Below are 21,851 nucleotides of genomic sequence, written 5' to 3' on the forward strand. Positions count from 1 at the left end.
GAAGTGGTTTTCCGTGGTTTCCCACTTCTCCTCCAGGCGAATGCCGGGATGGTACCTAACTTAAGGCCACGGCCGCTTCCTTCCCTCTTCCTTGTCTATCCCTTCCAATCTTCCCATCCCTCCACAAGGCCCCTGTTCAGCATAGCAGGTGAGGCCGCCTGGGCGAGGTACTGGTCATTCTCCCAGTTGTATCCCCCGACCAAGAGCCTGAAGCTCCAGGACACTGCCCTTGAGGCGGTAGAGGTGGGATCCCTCGCTGAGTCCGAGGGAAAAGCCGAACCTGGAGGGTAAACAGATGATGATGATGATGATGATTTCACGCAGGAACACAGCGTAAAATCACGCAAGTGTGGCCCGCTAGCCTAAGAACCAACACTGACACGAGTGCCGATTTCCTGCACAAGTGGAAGAAAATAACTTCTCTAAGTTGTGACTGCGGCACTTAAAAGAAGGCTGTTCACCATCTAGCTTTCCTGGTGATCCAACAGAGTTCCTAGTTATGACGTGACCGAGCTCGATAGCTGCAGTCGCTTAAATGCGGCTAGTATCCAGTGTTCGGGAGATAGTAGGTTCGAACCCCACTGTCGGCAGCCCTGAAGATGGTTTTCCGTGGTTTCCCATTTTCACACCAGGCAAATGCCGGGGCTGTACCTTAATTAAGGCCACGGCCGCTTCCTTCCCAGTACTAGCCCTTTCCTGTCCCATCGTCGCCATAAGACATATCTGTGTCGATGCGACGTAAAGCCAATAGCAAAAAAAAAAGTTATGACGTGGCCTGGATATTAGTTTGTAATTTAAGATAATTGTAAATACTAATTTTTAGTGATGTAGCCATACGCTAAATGAATAAATAAATAAATAAATAAATAAATAAAATTCACTTATTGAGTACTAGCATATAAACTTGTTTTGAAAGCCGAAATCACTATATAAAAAGTAATTTAAAATTGGAAATGAACATGTTAATGTTTATTTTTCTATTGGTTTTACGTTCACCGTAATAGATCGGGTTTTTCGCGACAATGGGATAGGAAATGGCTTGGAGTGCAAAGGAAGCGACCGTGGCCTTGATTGAAGTATAGGCCCTGGTTTTTCTGGTTTAGAAATAGGAAACAACGGAAAACCATCTTCAGGACTGCTCGGAGGAGTCTCAACCCACCATCTCCCGAATGCAAGCTGACATTTACCTGAACCAAATCGCGTAGCCAAATCACTCGGTAACATTTATTTATTTATTTATTTATTTATTTATTTATTTATTTATTTATTTATTTATTTATTTATTCATGAAAGAACGGCCGAGAGGATTCGTCGTGCTGACCACACGACACCTCGTAATCTGCAGGCCTTCGGGCTGAGCAGCGGTCGCTTGGTAGGCCAAGGCCCTTCAAGGGCTGTAGTGCCATGGGGGTTTGGGTTATTCATGAAAGACCCCAATGAGCAAAGCTTACTTGGACATACGCATAACATTCAAAATGTAAAAAATTCGAATATATTCAAGGTGTGATATCTGTTAGTTACAATGGAATTTCAGTGTCACAGTCATAACTTTGAGAAAATGTACAAAAATGCAAATAATAATATAAACAAAAACTAGAATGAACTTGAAAGACACTAAATTATAGCCTAACAAATAACACAAACAATGTTTACATACTTTAATTTAGTAATTTACAGATATGTCCGCCTCTGAGGTGTAGTGGTAAGCGTGATTAGCTGCCACCCCCGGAGGCCCGGGGTCGATTCCAGGCTCTGCCACGAAATTTGAAAAGTGGTATGAGGGCTGGAACGGGGTCCACTCAGCCTCGGGAGGTCAACTGAGTAGAGGTGGGTTCGATTCCCACCTCAGCCATCCTCGAAGTGGTTTTCCGTGGTTTCCCACTTCTCCTCCAGGCGAATGCCGGGATGGTACCTAACATAAGGCCACGGCCGCTTCCTTCCCTCTTCCTTGCCTATCCCTTCCAATCTTCCCATCCCTCCACAAGGCCCCTGTTCAGCATAGCAGGTGAGGCCGCCTGGGCGAGGTACTGGTCATTCACCCCAGTTGTATCCCCGACCAAGAGTCTGAAGCTCCAGGACACTGCCCTTGAGGCGGTAGAGGTGGGATCCCTCGCTGTGTCCGAGGGAAAAGCCGAACCTGGAGGGTAAACAGATGATGATGATGATGAATTTACAGATATAATTACACTGACTGACAGTGACAATGCAACACCAAGGAGGAGTGGTTCGAAAGGGATGAAAGTTGGGGAAAAAACAGAGACGGCACGGACGAATAATTGATGTTTATTTCAAACCGATATGCAGGTTACACAATGCGCACGGCATCGACTCAGTAGGATGTAGGACCACCGCGAGCGGCGATGCACGCAGAAACACGTCGAGGTACAGAGTCAATAAGAGTGCGGATGGTGTCCTGAGGGATGGTTCTCCATTCTCTGTCAACCATTTGCCACAGTTGGTCGTCCGTACGAGGCTGGGGCAGAGTTTGCAAACGGCGTCCAATGAGATCCCACACGTGTTCGATTGATGAGAGATCCGGAGAGTACGCTGGCCACGGAAGCATCTGTACACCTCGTAGATCCTGTTGGGAGATGCGAGCAGTGTGTGGGCGGGCATTATCCTGCTGAAACAGAGCATTGGGCAGCCCCTGAAGTACGGGAGTGCCACCGGCCGCAGCACATGCTGCACGTAGCGGTGGGCATTTAACGTGCCTTGAATACGCACTAGAGGTGACGTGGAATCATACGCAATAGCGCCCCAAACCATGATGCCGCGTTGTCTAGCGGTAGGGCGCTCCACAGTTACTGCCGGATTTGACCTTTCTCCACGCCGACGCCACACTCGTCTGCGGTGACTATCACTGACAGAACAGAAGCGTGACTCATCGGAGAACACGACGTTCCGCCATTCCCTCATCCAAGTCGCTCTAGCCCGGCACCATGCCAGGCGTGCACGTCTATGCTGTGGAGTCAATGGTAGTCTTCTGAGCGGACGCCGGGAGTGCAGGCCTCCTTCAACCAATCGACGGGAAATTGTTCTGGTCGATATTGGAACAGCCAGGGTGTCTTGCACATGCTGAAGAATGGCGGTTGACGTGGCGTGCGGGGCTGCCACCGCTTGGCGGCGGATGCGCCGATCCTCGCGTGCTGACGTCACTCGGGCTGCGCCTGGACCCCTCGCACGTGCCACATGTCCCTGCGCCAACCATCTTCGCCACATGCGCTGCACCGTGGACACATCCCTATGGGTATCGGCTGCGATTTGACGAAGCGACCAACCTGCCCTTCTCAGCCCGATCACCATACCCCTCGTAAAGTCGTCTGTCTGCTGGAAATGCCTCCGTTGACGGCGGCCTGGCATTCTTAGCTATACACGTGTCCTGTGGCACACGACAACACGTTCTACAATGACTGTCGGCTGAGAAATCACGGTACGAAGTGGGCCATTCGCCAACGCCGTGTCCCATTTATCGTTCGCTACGTGCACAGCACAGCGGCGCATTTCACATCATGAGCATACCTCAGTGACGTCAGTCTACCCTGCAATTGGCATAAAGTTCTGACCACTCCTTCTTGGTGTTGCATTTGCTCTGTCAGTCAGTGTAGTTTAGACCAGGTAGGACTGAAACAATATTTTTCCTTAAATTAGGTTTACATTTATTCTTTCTTTCTTTCTTTCTTTCTTTCTTTCTTTCTTAATTTGTTTACCCTCCAGGGTTGGTTTTCCCCTCGGACTCAGCAAGGGATTCCACCTCTACCATCTCAAGGGCAGTGTCCTGGAACGTGAGACTTTAGGTTGGGTGGATACATCTAGGCAGAAGGATTAGTACCTCGCCCCGGCGGCCTCACCTGCTATGCTGGACAGGGGATTTGTGGGGGCATAGGAAGATCGGAAGGGATAGACAAGGAATAGGGAAGGAAGTGGCCGTTGCCTTAAAACTCTTTCCTGTCTAACTGCGAGCATTGCTCGCCACGGCCGAAATTACGTTCAGGCCGCGCTGCGGGCATAGCCCGTAGTAAGGTTTGACAATTCACTAAAAATTGAGAACGAGCTATGCACGCATTCTGGTGGTTACATCGTGTTTCTTCATGTATTAGTTACGAGAGTATTTAATCAGATGACAGTATTATATGTCTAAGTCAGAGAATTTACGATAATTTCGATCAACATGCATCAGTAGATGTTGTCACTCAGGGAGCTCTAAGACATGGCTTCTCGCGGCAAACATGTGCTTGACGAAAGTTATATTTTCGATATTTTCAGATATATTATAAGTTTATGTGCAAATAAACATATTATTGACATATGAATTCGAAACAACTTCTTACATTTCATTATGATTGGAGTTCGTTTTACGGCCTAGCGCATGTTCCCACGTATTTCAAATTTGCATCAATACGTAAGATTGTCTACATATTAGTAAAGTTGTCTGTTTAGAAGACTGTATTTTCTCTTCTCAGAAGTCTTTTGTGGTAAATGGAACAATATTTTTACAAATGAGTAACTTTTAACAAAATTTATCAATTAAAATGAAATTTCATAAGAGCTCCCATTTTCATTATTGTAATTATTACTATTATTATTGAAAAATTATTATTTTTGTATCGTACTCATTATTATTGTAGTTTTGTAATTGCAATGCACATTTTATATTAGCAAAATAGGGTAAATATAACAGTACTTCAGAAAACTGTACTTGCTTATTTATCCGTCAGACCTTTTTTCCATTCGCAAAACATGGTATAATATAAAAACAATTTTAAAATATCAGGTGATAGTTGACATAATACAAACAGCGTTTGTCAAAACTAGATGCTCAAACAAACACCAAGAAAAAAGGATCATGCAAATATCTCCTACAGTTACAGAGGTATGATGTTTTAAATATCCTTAAAAATGCCCAGTCCAGAACGTTTGTTACGGATGTTAACGTCCAGACTGGAATGGGTTAAGTTACGGACCATCCCAGCATTTGCCTGGAGGAGAAGTGGGAAACCACGGAAAACACTTCGAGGACTCAGTTGGCATCCCGAGGCTGAGTGGACCCCGTTCCAGCCTTCGAGCCACTTTTCAAATTTCGTGGCAGAGCCGGGAATCGAACCCGGGCCTCCGGGGGTGGCAGCTAATCATGCTAACCACTACACAACAGAGGCGGACTTAAATTTATTGATTGTTGAAATATATTTAATGTTAATGCATCTTAAGAATAAAACTTACTTAGGGTCGGCAGCCATAATTACTACAGTACGTCACAACGATAACGACTACAGTCCCTTCTGATCTGCATTTAGGGCGGTTCCCCAGATGGTAGAGTCACTGCATCAACAGTGTGTTTATGAGAATACCACAGCATACACCTAAAAACCCCGGTTCGTACCTTACTTCATAATTGCACACAGGTGTTCCTTGAACACTATTTATAACATCTATATAAATAAAATCGTAACGACAGTGTGTCTGTACATTGACTATTTTGGAGAAACTTTCATTCATGTATCCGTTTCAGGTGTAATAATGACCATCTGCATATTTTATAGCTTTGGTGTCTGTTTGTCTATTTGTCAGAGTTATTATAACTTGAAAACTACGGTACATATTTCTACTAAACTTCATATTTAGATGCCATCTGACCTTGGGTAGGTTTTAGCGCCAATATTGTTTCTAAATCTCAAAACTGACTGGGGGTTTATACGAAACCGAAACCGTGATTTAGCACGCCCACAAAATGTACACAAACAAACTTAATGGAAATCTACCTGCATTAATGGACATCAAAACTTTTTTCTCATGTGCATCATTTCGATACGAGGATTACCGGTATTAAGTGGGCCGTTTCCAGTCTAACTTCGAACGGACTTTTCTTTAGCTTGTCTGTTCGTCCGTTTGTTGAGTTCTTATAACTGGGAAAGTACTCTATATGTTTCTGCCAAACTTTATACCTGTCCTTAGGGTCAATATTATTCATAAATCCCGGTTTGGTTTGGGGGTTTATACAAAGTCGAAACAGTAATTTTACCATCCCACAAAATATACATGACCAACCTTAATGGAAAACTACCAGCCTTAAAGGAAATCACTTTCTAAAAAGTTGTTTCTCATGTGCACCTTTTCGATAGGAGGATAACAAGGGAATTATCATCAATGGACTGTTTCACAGGCTGTCATATCATTTCATGTTGGGTTAAATGGTTAACTAAAGAGTCATTTTACTCTTTTCTATAGAACAGATAATAAGAGAGGTTATCATCAACGATTGGTTTCATGCGTCTTGAGCCACAGTGCCACTCCCAGTTTCAGATGAACAACAATATGTAACCAAGAAGTAGGGAGAATTACGTGCAACTTCAGACCAGGAACTGTATCTATATAAATAAAGTTGTAGGGGATCCGCTGTCTGTAATTTCGTTTGTTTTGCCAATTTTCCAGATATTTATCCGTTTTAGGTCAACTCAAGCCCGAATCGTTGGTTTTTATTTTTTCTTGTCTGTTTGTCTGTTCCACCATCACGACGAAACGGCTGCATAGATCTCGACCAAACGTCATATTTAGAATATACTCATCCTGCGGAAGGTTTCCTCCATTTTCTCTTATAAAATTGATTTTCTGTACACTCCGTGGACTGTTTGTCAAAAGTCTCTTCATTATAAACAACTTTTGTTATGTTCATAATTTAGCTTACTCTTCAAATGACGGAGAAAATTACTATTTTCTGCGAGTATCAGGCTCTGCATTGAGTGACCGACAGACCGACAACGAACCTACAGGTTTCCATGGCAACGTCTCTGACTGCTTGCCAACAGGAAAGTTACGTATTGCCATTTTCGTCGTCATTCCTGTAAATTCGTGGCTGTTCCTTGAGTAAAAAGCAAGAGAGACGTCAATCGGCCATTTTAGCGGGATTTTGGCGGAATATCGTTGGAGGTTATAACCGTCCTCGATTAGCTTAAGTAATAACACCATCAGTCATCTTTTTATCTGTTTACCTACGAATTCCTGCGCCTAAATTTCTCTTCTGTTACCGCTTTCTGATATCCATAACTCATACCAGCATAATTTATTGAGGGGCATTTCATTTTCTGATACATCCACTTGGTATTTATAGAGGAGAATCGGGTAATATGGAATACCATTTACTTTTGGCAGTATAACTTCTTACCGAAATCAGTTATGAAATATAAATAAATATGGTTTGAAAATTCAAATAATTAGCCAAGATTCTCTATATTTTTAAATTGCAAATTGTTAATGTCTTCAGGTCAAAATTATTTCTTTCAAAAAGTTGCACTTGGTGGGTAATACGGAATAGTCGGCTAATATGGAATAGTAGGGTAAATAATATGTAAATTAAAATACAGCTTCAATAAATTCTTTCAGTTATATTTAAGGAACGTTCTTACAGGTGGACGTACAGAAATTTAAAAAAAATGGAAAGAATAAAATTGGTAATAAACTTAAATGATAATCTGTATACACTAATTATTCAGAGTTTTCTTTTTACAGTCACTTGTTCATTCAGTGACAAACGTCACAGATGCAGAAACTGAGATCTATAGGTAGTTAAATGTTATAATATACCAGGATTAATGCAATTAATTTTAATTAATTTTAAACCTCATTTTACTTTGAAACTAAAACAGTATTCCATATATCCCGACACACCATGTTTGAATTAAAGGATTCGTCATGCCATTAACTTTGCACAACAAGGAAGTTCCACTGGTGTAGCAATATAAGCAACTCTTGTACAATATGTAACATTGGATTTCCCAGGACTAAACTCAGTGTTGGTAATTAATACAAGCTTTAAAAGAATTACCTGCAAAAACTTTTCAAATATGAAAAACAAATATTCTTGCTCCACGCACTAACCTCACTCACGAGCATGTCGAAACTGAATACAAAGCATCATGAGAACATTTACCGTAATTCGACGAGTTTCCACCTGAGAGGAGTACCTTACAGGCAAGATATTGTGGTATTCCATATTGCCCGACTATTCCATATTACCCGATTCTCCTCTATATTTGTCCTATCCGGCTGTCCTCCGTTATAATCCTATTTTCTATTAATTTCAACTTTCTTAACTGTATTATTTTCTTCATTAATTACTCCGTATGTATGCGAGTGCTAATCCCGAAACCTGAACACTCTGTTTTTTGAGAAAATATTCCAAGCTATGCAAATGTACAACTTTTAGCCTCGGAAAATATCGAAATATGGATGCAATTTTAATGACGGTGCAGACCTTCGTTTCGGGATAATTGGTCGTATTACAAAACAGATGGTGTAATCGCCGTTCTGTTTGGAGAGATCAACAACTTTGGTCATATGACTTATTGCCGTGGCTCGATTGTTGATACGTTAGATAGCGCTGCATTTCTCGGTTATAATCAAATCTTTCGAACTCGACTGCGACTTGCATTACGAAAAAGAGCCTGTCTTTATAATGAAAACTCTCCATATCTATTGTGAATTGCAGTTGCCAGATGAGCCTGCCGTTACAGTAGAAATTCCCGAACTCGATTGTGATTGACAGTAGGAAATGTGGCCTGCCAGTATCCTCAAAACTTCCCCAATGCCTACCTTACATCGGAAACAACGTATTCCGTCCTCCCTGTTTTATTTCTAGGATAGGGCTAAGAGGCATGCGATTTAATATAATCTTACTCACTGCATTTACAGTAATGTACGGAGAAATCCGTATAGAATGTAGAATACCGTAGCGAAGCACGGGTACATTTGCTAGTCGTTCAATAAACTCTGTGATCTACGTCATTCTGTCTCCACTCTGTTCAGCTTTATCGTACTTCAAGTTTTCAAGTTACTGCCACGTGCTTTCGTACAAGAATATCAGTTTAACATGCCGTATTCAACGTTTGAATACAGACATGTAACTCCGCATAAATTAATTAAGGAATCAAGAAATCGATTACAAATCCCGTGCGAAGGACGGATACGTATGCTAGTAATTTAATAAAAGCATGATAGTTTTACTTACCTGTAGAAGATACGTGGATTGGAAATACTCCGAGAAATCTCATTAATACAATTATCGGCATTATTTCTTTCACAAAGGAATTTTCTTCTTCTTCTTGTGGGTCAGTCACTTGGTCCTTCTTGTTCGCTGAAGCCAAACGGTGACAAGTAATGTAAATTTGAGGTAGTAGTTGTTTTCTTCTGGTCATATCCATACTGCCTTCCACTTTTGATTCGTCTAAAATAGAGAACAGTTATTATCGTTAAAAATCGTTAATAAATACTTTGTTAGAAGCACAGAACTTAAAAGTAGGTCATCTCAGTTATTTCCTGCGGATATTTATAATTGTGAGCATAATTTCATTTTAGGTATTATTATTATTATTATTATTGTTATTATTATTATCATCATCATCTTCATCAGTGAAAGAGGGCCGATCTCCGGATCACAAGATCGCTGGCTCAAACCCGGCAAACGTAGTCGGATTTCTGAAGGGCGGAAGAAGTTCGTTCGACACATGTAAAAGTTTTCTGGTGATACATTTGGTTTTTAATCCACAAAGTTCATTAAAATTCAGCGATAGATCACCCAAGAGCGATCCGGTTTACTCTGCCACCTAGTAGAATGAAGCGGAACGTCAAAATCGACGCACAGACACCCTAATTGCTATCATATTAAAAAGCCTGTACACTGTAGGTGAGACCATATTATTATTATTATTATTATTATTATTATTATTATTATTATTATTATTATTATTATTATTATTATTATTATTATTATTAAAAATTAAAGAACATTCCCATCATATCTACTTTCTTTAAGACTGCGTACCCTTTCAAAAATAAACAAAATAAGCTCCATAGCGCTACAGCCCCGAAGGAACTTGGCCTACCAAGCGACCGCTGCTCGGCCCGGAGGCCTGCAGACTACAAGGTGACGTATGACCATTATGACGAGTCCTCTCGGCCGTAATTCTTGACTTTCTAGACCGGCGCCGTCATCTCACCGTCAGATAGCTCCTCCTCAATTACAATCACGTAGCCTGAGTGGACCTCGAACCAGCCCTCAGAACCCTTACCTGGCCGATAATCGAACTCGGGGCCTCCGCATGAGAGCCAGGCACGCCACCCTCAGACCGCGGGGCCGGCGCGTAGTTTTCTAAGTGGCAATTTATTTTACGAGTCAAGGTTCCAGCCCCCATTCACTGGGATTCGAACCTCAGTCGTCAGTGTAAAATATCAGCAGCTAGATCACAGCTCTTATCACGTCGACCTATAATAATAATAATAATAATAATAATAATAATAATAATAATAATAATAATAATAATAATAATAATAATAATAATAATAATAATAAGAAGAAGAAGAAGAAGAAGAAGAAGAAGAAGAAGAAGAAGAAGAATGCATCTTCATTATAGACAAGGAAGAGGGAAGGAAGCGGCCTTGGCCTTAAGTTAGGTACCATCCCGGCATTTGCCTGAAGGAGATATGGGAAACAACGGAAAACCTCTTCGAGAATCGCTGAGGTGGGAATCGAACCCTCCTCAACTCAATTGACCTCCCGAGGCTGAGTGGACGCCTTTCAGCTTCTGTGAATTAACTAATCGCCTCCCTAATTCTGTGGCCTCGTTTAGTTCCTACCCATTGTCAACCTGGTCTACCTCTGCTTCTCTTATCCTTCCTACCCAAATCCATTGTTTTCCTAAGTAACCAGTCCTCCTCCATTTGCCTCACATGGGCACAGTACCGAAGGCTCTGTTTTTTTATGCGCAAAGCTTCATCCACCGAACTCATTCCTAACTTCGCCCTTATCTCCTCTTTCCGAGTACCGTCGTGCCATTGTTCCCACCTATTTGTACCAGCAATCACTCTCGCACCTCCAAGGCTGTTGCTTCCAATTAATGAATAAGATATCCTGAGTTCATCCAGCTTTCACTCGCGTACAGGAAAGTCGTCTGAAAACACACCGATGTAAAGATAATTTCCGCGAGAACTCACTTTTCTTAAAGAAGAATACCAATTATCGCAAATGCAAGCTCACTGATGTGACATCTGTATAAATAAATAACTAATAATAATGTCCGCCTCTGTGGTGTGGTGGTTAGTGTGATTAGATGCCACTCCCGGAGGCCCGGGTTCGATTCCCGGCTCTGCCACGAAATTTGAAAAGTGGTACGAGAGCTAGAACGGGGTCCACTCAGCCTCGGGAAGTCAACTGAGTAGAGGAGGATTCGATTCCCACCTCAGCCATTCTCGAAGTGGTTTTCCGTTGTTTCCCACATCTCCTCCAGGCAAATGCCGGGACGGTACCTTACTTAAAGTCACGGCCGCTTCCTTCCCTCTTCCTTTTCTATCCCTTCCAATCTCCCCACCCCCCACAAGGTCCCTGTTCAACATAGAATCGGACTGTTTAGCCATCTGAGACGACACAATTAATATGTCCAAATGACATTGTATTTATATACTACATATTCGTTGACGAATAAATGCCTATGATGATGTTCAACATAGCAGGTGAGGCCTCTTGGGCGAGGCACTGGTCCTCTTTCCCAGTTGTATCCCCTCAACCCAAAGTCTCACGCTCCAGGACACTGCCCTTGAAACGACGGTACAGGTGGGATCCCTCGCTGAGTTTGAGGGAAAAGCCAAGCCTGGAGAGTAAATGGATTAAGAAACAAATAATAATAATAATAATAATAATAATAATAATAATAATAATAATAATAATAGGCCTAATAATAATAATAATAATAATAATAATAATAATAATAATAATAATAATAATAATAATAATAATATACTCTAATATTTGAGCCAGAATGAAAATACCGTAGTTGATGCATAGCCTACTTCCATAATTCGCGCGGCAAAATACAGTGTATGTGATGACTGGAATTTCATGATATCTCGCCGAAACGTCTTCTGATAACAAACCTTATCTTACCGCTTTATCGTTCACTCTGTAATATGTGTGTCTGAGAAAGAATTGCAATACCTTCCGTCAACTGTCTTAAATGTGCTAACGACATTCCTTATTCTCCTAGCTGCTTCTTCTGTTTCATGAAACAGGGTAAGTTTTAAACTAAAATTATTAAAACTTTCAGAGAATGCCCTTTACTCAGAGTAATTGTTATTGCTAAACACAAACTTTGACAGACAGGCTACTTCATCTTGATTACGAACTTCACTCACCTGCTCGTGTAATGGCTTCCTTCCAACTAGGTAGTTTGTACGTGTTCGAAATAAAAACTAATCAAGTACTAACTTCAACGCGTACTTAAAGTGATTCATCTATCAAGGGATGAAATTATGTGTTGTCTACCTCGCTGTGTAACGCTAAGCACTATTAGATACCATCCTCAGAGGCCGAGGTTCGATTTCCGATACTACTAGAAATTTAAGATTGGCAAGAGAACTGGAATATTGTTAAAGAAGTACACTCTGCTCACGTCCATTGCGAGTGCGCCTTCAAGGAGCTGCACCTCCTCGGGGCGAGGACACAAATGTATATTTTCTGGTTTAATTACACTGATATGCATTTCATTTTTTCTTTGCTTCTTCTTCTTCTTATGATTATTATTATCATTAATATTATTATTATTATTATTATCATTATTATTATTATTATTATTATTATTATTATTATTATTATTATTATTATTATTATTATTATTTTAAATCTGTTTACCCTCCAGGGATGGCTTTTCCCTCGGACTCAGCGAGGGATCCCACCTTTACCGCCTCAAGGGCAGTGTCCTGGAGCTTCAGACTCTACGTCGGGGGATATAACTGGGGAGGATGACGAGTACCTCGCGCCCAGGCGGTCTCACCTGCTATGCTGAACAGGGGCCTTGGTGGGGGATGGGATGATGGGAAGGGAGAGACAAGGAAGAGGTAATGAAGCGGCCGTGGCCTTAAGTAAGGTACCATCCCGGCATTTGCCTGGAGGAGAAGTGGGAAACCATGGAAAATCACTTTCAGGATGGATGAGGTGGGAATCGAACCCACCTCTACTCAGTTGACCTTCCGAGACTGAGTGGACCCCGTTCCAGCCCTCGTACCACTTTTCAAATTTCGTGGCAGAGCCGGGAATCGAACCCGGGCCTCCAGGCGTGGCAGCTAATAACACTAACCACTACACCACAGAGGAGGACTTTTTCTTTGCTACGAGGGAAAATATTACTGATTCCTGTTAATTAAAGTGCCCTTACTCCATATCTGTGTTCAGAATACTCTGTATCACGTCAGGTTTGTTTTTGTAATTTTGAAAATAAAATAAAAAAGCATCAAAATCGGCAAAGTTTATCATTTAAAAAAGTAATAATACATATAATTTAAGAAGACAAAATACCTGAAGTGACTGCTTAGGTATTGAGGAATGTAGAATCCAAGTCTTTATTCAGATTTTTTTATATCGTGTCCCGTTTTATGTAATATTTAGAAATAAGAACGATAAACTTCAAAATTTGATAAATAATTTCAAAAACGTCAAATTAGGTTATATTATTTTTTAAACGCAATATAAAATTTGAGTGTATACAATTAACTATAAAACATTGAATTATATTAATAAAAAGTACTTACAGCCATTCCCAAAAATGAGTACCAGGTTAAATCCTGGGGGCAAAGGCGGCCGGGCGTAGAGCTAACCACTCTACCCCATCACGTGCCGAGGTTAACGAATAGTGGAAGCCTTTACCTTCCACTCCCCCAAGGGCCTTCATGGCCTGTACCGAGGAGATTTGCTTTGCTTTGCTTTTACTTACAGCCATTCAGATGTTCAATTTGTCGGTCAAAATGTTGTGCCGTTTTGATGCCCTGCTGTGACTTTGAGATGTTCTCCTCTTTAAGCACCGTCAATAATCCCCTAACATTGCTTAATTCCACTTGCCCTTGTATCTTATTTCGATCGTAATGTCTTGACGAAATCTTCACTCTGCTTCTCACTCAGTGCACCAAGATGGTTATGTAGGAAATTAAGTTTCATGCTCATGTTACAACCTCGAGATTTAAAGTTAGCTAACATTTCCTCGGCAATTTCCTTGTAATTTCCAGATTTCCTATTACCTAGGAAGTTTTCTGTCAAGCTTTTAAATTAACGCCATGCAGATTTTTCTGTTTCATTCATTGACAGGCTGATAATTTGGATCCGTCATTAGATCGCGTATCTCTGATTCATCAAATACACTAGTTTTAATTTTTACTTAACGTTTTTTGGAGAAATTTCAATTTAAAATAAAGAAAAGAACAACATATTTTCTGAACACTATCTATTTACTGCGCTGGATATATGACACACTAAATGAATACACAATTAAGGCTTATACCTACAAGTTTCAAGGAATGGCATTTGTGCAAATCAATTGAGTTTTTTTTCGAATGTCCGTGCAGTCTTAAGCAAGAAAAATAATTATGTGATATTTGTTCATGATTTTTAATTTCAGTTGTTTCATAAGATTTTAGTGATTCCATTATGTCTAAATTACCAGCTTTAACGTAATAATAATAGTCTAATTGATGTAAATGAAATGAAACCTGCAACCTGTTTTCCAGTCATTGACCGGGTCAGGGATGGAATGAATGTAGCAGATATAGGCTATTAGTACGATGGGGTCGCCACTCCCAAAGTGATGTATTAATGACTGATAGATGCTATGAAATGAGAATGGAGAGTGTTGCTGGAATGAAAGATGACAGGGAAAACCGGAGTACCCGGAGAAAAACCTGTCCTGCCTCCGCTTTGTCCAGCACAAATCTCACATGGAGTGACCGAGATTTAAACCACGGTATCCAGCGGTGAGAGGCCGACGCGCCTTAATTGATGTAAATTATGTATTAATTTCAGTATTTAGACATTTTCATGAATTTCAATTTTTTTATTGTACGTGATGAAACTTAACTACATATGATGGCTTTGTAACTAACCTTAGGGGGAGGAGGGACTGAAAAATATAAACAGTTTCTCTTTAGCAAAATCGTTGCATATCACTGTTATCATTCAGACAGAATTATTCTGTTTGTCTTCCATCACAACTGTCACTGACGCACGTGAGATAAGGATCAGTTGTACCAATAAATTTTCTTCAGCTAGACACATCCATTTCTCTCTCCATCAGCTGTTTGAGTGTGTCTTCACACGTACCACTTTGCAACCACACCACAACCACACAACAATGGTTGGCTGGGGGCGGTCTCTAATGGAAATGCAATATTGCTTTCACGCATACCACACACTACACTGTCGCAATCTGTGAACGATATCACCCACATAAACGTCACTGACAGTGGTCGAACGTAATTCACACGAGCGACACGCCAAACACACGTCAGTGATAGTGCTGCGAACCTCGCGCACATCTGTTCACTTCGTTTCCAGTCGGTGATGTGTATTTCCGTTCTAGTGCCACGGGCGTAACGTTAGGTCCTGCAGGGCCTGCAATGCAGGCGGGCCCGGGCCTTTAAGGGGCCCCGCAGACTACTCGCAAATAAATAAAAGGAATATCTATATATATAAAATAACTTGTCCTGACTGACTGACTGACTGACTGACTGACTGACTGATTCATCATCGCCGAGCCAAAACTACTGGACATAAAGAGATGAAATTTTGGGGATATATTCATATTAAGACGTAGGTGCTCGCTAAGAGAGGATTTTTGGATATTCCTTCGCTAAGGGGGTGAAAACGGGGGTGAAATTTTAAAATGAGTTGCTCTATGTCTCAAAACTTTAAAAGGTTACAGATGTAAAAGTTGGTATTTAGAATCTTCTTTAAAAATAAGGAAACACGTATTTTTTTGTTTTCAGAAAATCCCAATAGGAGGGGTGAAAAAGGGTGAAAATGGGTTGAATGCCTTTAATCAGGATACAGGTACCTATATCTCAGAAACTGAAGATATTACAGACCTGAAAATTGGTACTTTTGATCTCTTTTAAAAATAAAGAAACACGTAATTTTTTGTTTTTGGAAAATCCAATTAATGGAAGGGTGAAAAGGGGGTGAATTTTTAAAATGAGTGAATCTATATCTCCAAACTTTTCAAGTTTGTAGATGTAAAAATGGGTATTTAGAACATTCATTAAAAATAAAGGAACACGTATTTTTTTGTTTTCGGAAAATCGCAATAGGAGTGAAAAGGGGCTAAAAAGTGGTTGAATGCCTTTAATGAGGCTACTTATATATATCAGAAACTGAAGATATTACAGACCTGAAAATTGGTGTTTGGGATCTCCGTTAAAAATAAAGAAACACGTATTTTTTTGTTTCTGGAAAATCCAATTTAGGGGGGGGTGAAAAGGGAGTAATATTTTAAAATGAGTGTATCTATCTCAAAATGTTTAAAGGTTATATATGTGAAAATTGGTATTTAGAATCTCCTTTAAAACTAAATAAACACACGTATTTTTTCGTTTTTGGAAAATCCAAATATTGGGGGGTAAAAAGGGGGGAGGGTAAATTTTTTAAAATGAGTGTGTATACATCTTAATACTTTAAAATTTACAGATGTAAAAATTGGTAGTTAGAATCTCCTCTAAAAATAAAGGAAAACGTATTTTTTGTTTCCTGTAAATCCCAATAGGAGGGGTGTAAAAGGGTGAAAAATGGGTTGAATGCCTTTAATGAGGATATATATATCTCAGAAACGAAAGATATTACAGAACTGAAAATATGTATATGGTATCTCCTTTAAAAATAAAGAAACACGTATTTTTTAGTTTTGGAAAATCCAATTAATGGCGGTTAAACAGGAGTGACAAATTGGGTGAATTTTTGAAAGACTATATCCTGTAAACGTAAAATGTTACAGACGTAAAAAGTGGGTGTTTGTAATCTCCTGTAAATCTAAAGAAACATAGGTGATTTGTGTTTGGAAACTCCACTTAAGGGGAACTCAAAAGGGGTGAAATTTTAAAATGAGAATTTTTACAGCTTATCTCAAAGAACTTAACATGTTACAGAAGTGAAAAATGGTATTTTTTATCTCTATTAAACATAAAGAAACGTGTATTTTTAGCTTTCGGAAATACCACTTGGGTGGAGGCGGGGGGGGGGGGGTAAAAGTGACTGAAAATGGTGTTGAATTCTTTTAATTAGGCTACTGATATCTCAAAAATGAAGATGTTACAGACGTGAAATTTGATATTTGCAATCTGCTTTAAAAATAAAGAAACACGTATTCTCGGAAAATCCAATGAAGGGGGGGGGGGGGTGAAAGAATTGAAAAATTAATTGAATTAATTGAATGAGAATACATACATCTAATAAAAACTAAAGTTGTTACAGACGTGAAAATTCGTATTTGGATCTCCTTTAAAAACAAAGAAAAACGCGTTTTGGGGGAAACCATCTTGGAGGGCGGGAGTGTAAAGGAGTTGAATTCCTTTCATGAGGACACATAAATCAAAAACTGAAGAAGTTAGAGTCGTGATAATTGGTATTTAGAAGATCCTTTACTATTAAAGAAACAAGTATATTTTGCGGGAAAATTCACTTAGGGGGGGGGGGGGGGGGGGAGTAGTGTGAAATGAAGTGAAAAAAGTAAATTATTTTTATGGGGATACTTATATCTCAAAACTGAAGGTAATAGACGTGAACAGTGGTGTTTGAAATCTTCTTTAAACATAAGAAACAAGCCTTCTTTTAATTTTTTGGGGGGAGGGGGGTGCCGGTAAATAAACTTAACGGCCGTGGGGTGTAGAAGGGAGGTGAGACCAATTGATTTTACTGTTTTTAATGTACTTATAAGGATCCTCTGCAGCGCGCCGGCCTCTCACAGCTGGGTTCCGTGGTTCAAATCCCGTTCACTCCATGTGACATTCGTGCTGGACAAAACGGAGGCGGGACAGGTTTTTCTCCGGATACTCCGGTTTTCCTGTCATCATCCATTCCAGCAACACATAATAATAATAATAATAATAATAATAATAATAATAATAATAATAATAATAATAATAATAATAATAATAATAATAATAATAATAATGTTCCGGACCGTCGTCAAATGTGCGGACCGCGCTGGAAACGGCTCCTGGACGGGTAATGACTAAGAATGCGGTCCGGCCGCGGGTTCAGTGCCTTCTAGGCACCCAATATGACACCACGCCGAATCTCCTGAAGGATTTTATCTATATTAAAAATGATTATAGGACAAGATGGCAAAGATTTACGGACCCAACTGACCGGGAGGAATACCTGAGCCTAGCCCGGGAAGTACGAAATCGATTGCTGGAAAAGAAGATTGGAAAATGGGAGGAAACATGCCGTAATCTAATAGAAAACTAATCAGATCGGGAATTTTGGTGGGTTCTCGCAGAAAACGAGTCAGACCGCGAATTTCGGCGGATTATATATCTAAAACAATAAGCATTCAATTATAAATTTCAGTATAATACCGTAGCGAAGCACGGGTATCTTGCTAGTATATATATATATATAGCCTAATGTCACTCTACACAGAAATGGTCAGTCGATTTTGTAGAATCAATCGATTTTATAAAAACTTGCACGTTGAGTATTTTATTGTACAGAGTGTAACACAGCACACATGCGTCTCTCCCAATACTGCGACACCCAATATATCATATTTCAGTTAGAAAATGATACTTTGTTGATGTGTAGAGCACTTGAGATCATATTATGCTCAAATTTTGCTGAACATTTAACTTTTGTCACACATTTATTGGACAACAATGTATAATGCCAACAAGAAGTTATACACTCGAAACCTTTAGTATCTCGTGGCCAAAAATATTCATTTCAGGCAAGAAATCAGTACAGCCCTCAGAACCACCCAGTGCCTGCTTACACACTCTCTCTCACTGGTCACAACCATTAGACCAGGGGCATCCAGCCTTTGCACGTTCGGCGTGCCAGCTGCGCTGCACCGCACTCCAGCAAGCTGATTTCTGCTTTTCGTGGTGGGGCTGCCTGTCCTGACTACCAGCGCGTTGGACCGAGTCAAGTTGAGATCGCCTTCACACCAGACGTAATGTAAACAAACAACTGTTCTTCCAATGTGTTGGTTGTCCGAAACATGTACATTTTGTTCGCGTAGTTCTCCACGTACCAGCACTTGAAGAATACGTGCTGAGCATTAAAATATTTTGTTGTTGTTGTTGTTGTTGATTGATGTTGTGGCTTTGCGACATCGTGGTCATGTAGCCCCGTGTACGTGGGTGTGTGTATAGAATTTGTCTGATAATCTGTGTGATTGTGCTGGCTGTATTCGTGTGTGTATTTGTAATCCAGGTGAGGGCTGTGAAGGAGGCGGCCGCGCCCGTACTTTAGGAGCGATCCCGGCATGTGCCTGGAGTAGACGTGGGAAACCACGGAAAACTACGTCCGAGATGGCTGCGATGGGAATCGAACCCACCTCTACTCAGTTTTGCCTGATGAGGCAGAGTGTACCCAATTCCAGCCCACAGACCAGAAGTACATGTCTGGGCAGTGCCGGGATTCAAACCCGGACCTTCAGGGCAACATCCAAGCATGCCAGCCGCTACATCACGAGGTGGCCAGAATTAAAACAATCAGCAATATTGATAAGGTAGCATGGGACTCATATTTTATGACAATGCAGTTTTGGTCACATGTTTATTTTCCTTGTTGTCCATTTGTTTTCATATTTACAATATGCTCAATGTTCGGTACGATTGCTTGTGAGATAATCAACCAGAGGCTGTTTCGCAGATTATCGGCAGACATAAGAGCGCGATGCCGTGATTTTGTTAGTTTCAATGCAGAGAAAAAGTTTCACAGACATACGTTGCTCCAAACATTGATAACACCTGTGCAGCCTGCCTGTGCAAATTTGGATATTCTTGCTGCGGTAATTTTGCGTAGAAATCGGGCAAATTTTTCACAGAGCTAAAAATATCCTTAAGTCTAGTGCTACATTGCAAATTAATAAGCTCCATTTGAAACTCGTGTGGAACCTCAGTTACAGTGATTGAAAATGGCTTGACAAACAAATCGAAAACAGGTTGGGAAGTTTTGCAGGTTCTAGAAATCTGGTAGAAAACTCTTTCTGCAAGTCCTCAATAACACGCACGTACTGGTCAAAGTCGGCTTCTTCGCGGACGGATTCCAATTATGGAAAATGCACTGTATTCCTGATTTCTAATTGGGCTTTCCACAACTGCAGCTTCAATTTAAACGCCAAAATTTTGTCACATAAATTTGTAAGCAGGTGATCCCTACCTTGTACTGACACATTTAAATCATTGAGGTGCCCTGTAATATCGGTCAGAAACTCTAGGTCTGCTATCTAATGCGTATCAGAAAGTTTCGGCTCTCGCTTACCAAGCATGTCAATGAATAGACTGATTTCCGCTCTTAAAACAAAAAAAGCCTGCGCAATACTTCACCTCTGCTGAGCCATCTCACTTCACAATAGTACCGAGCTCGATAGCTGCAGTCGCTTAAGTGCGGCCAGTATTCAGTATTCGGGAGATAGTAGGTTCGAACCCCACTATCGGCAGCTCTGAAGATGGTTTTCCGTGGTTTCCCATTTTCACACCAGGCAAATGCTGGGGCTGTACCTTAATTAAGGCCACGGCCGCTTCCTTTCCACTCCTGGACCTTTCCTATCCCATCGTCGCTATAAGACCTATCTGTGTCGGTGCGACGTAAAGCAACTAACAAAGAACTTCACAATAGTAGGGCACATCACAATATTTGGCATCTACAGACGCTAGAAATTCTTTGAATCGGTGATGATTCAGACCATGCTGCCGAACTAAATTTACAATGCGAACTACCACTTGCATAACGTCACCGAGTTTTGCTGCTTTCGCGCAAAGTGTCTCCTGATGAATAAAGCAGTGTATTGCGTACAACTTCACGTTGACACTATCAAACGTAGCTTGAAGACGAGTAATAAAACCTATTTTCGACCCCCGCATGGATGGCGCACCGTCAGTTGTGTTACAGAAAACAAGCGTTGCCGCTGCAAACTCACAGAGTCAATAGCGTCCTCCACAGCCTGATGAATATCTTCGTCTGTTGTTGTGTCTTTGAGCGGTATGATGTCTAACAACTCCTCCGTAACTTTAAGTTCACTATCGACGCCCCGCATAAAAACAGCCAGTTGCGCTACGTCCGTGATGTCCGTCGATTCATCCAAGGCAATTGAATATGAAATGAACTTGACATATCGTTCCAGTAATTGTCTTTGGACATCCTCAGCTAAGTCGGCAATGCGGCGCGCTATTGTTTGAGACGACAGTGAAATATTCTGGAACTGCTGAACTTCCAACGGGCATAGCTGTTTCGCGGCATCGGTTAGGCATCCTTTTACAAACTCCCCTTCTGCAGAAAGCCTGGCGTTTTTAGCTATTCGCAAAGCAATCTTGTAGCTAGCTCGTAAGGTCGGATTCGAAATTCCAAGTTCCTGTCAATTCAAAACCATACTGTTAAAAATACGAAATCCAATTCATCACAATGTAATTAAAACAACCAGCAGTTGCAAGAAAACGAGATACTTACGAGTGCAGTGCCTACTTCTAGCGTTGATTTCAACTCATTAAATTTAAGTTGACGCTCTGCGCCCTCGACAGCCCCAAATTCCTGCTGATATTTCCGATTGAAATGCCGCTCCAGTGAAAATTTTCGCAAGCAAACAACAGCACATTGGCATATAAGACACATCGTATTTCCATTGTGCGGGATGAAAAACAATTGTTCCCACTCTTTCTTAACGACGTCGCACTTCCACTTCTCCTTTTCTTTTAAGCGCTAGCCATAGTTCAACGTTAGTAATCCCTGCGATCAAATAACGTCAAGTGGCCTACAGCTAGAAAGATAAGGTGCACCACACCGCGACCAGTTGACCATCGCCACAGCACAGGCTGTACGGGAGGACGAAGGC

The 21,851-nt window shown here is 40.9% G+C and overlaps 1 protein-coding gene across 1 annotated transcript in view; it reads left to right on the forward strand.

The window, feature by feature from the left end:
• Positions 1–11,940: 11,940 nt before the first annotated feature.
• Positions 11,941–21,851, forward strand: part of LOC136878871 (toll-like receptor 4) — a 314,995-nt gene continuing 305,084 nt past the window's right edge. Inside the window, exon 1 of the mRNA XM_068228824.1 lies at positions 11,941–12,052. Within this exon, the coding sequence (XP_068084925.1) occupies positions 12,043–12,052 (10 nt within the window). The 5' untranslated portion in view covers positions 11,941–12,042. The remainder of the gene's footprint in view (positions 12,053–21,851) is intronic.

Source organism: Anabrus simplex, chromosome 8, assembly GCF_040414725.1.
Source record: "Anabrus simplex isolate iqAnaSimp1 chromosome 8, ASM4041472v1, whole genome shotgun sequence".
In the NCBI taxonomy this organism is placed as follows: domain Eukaryota; kingdom Metazoa; phylum Arthropoda; class Insecta; order Orthoptera; family Tettigoniidae; genus Anabrus; species Anabrus simplex.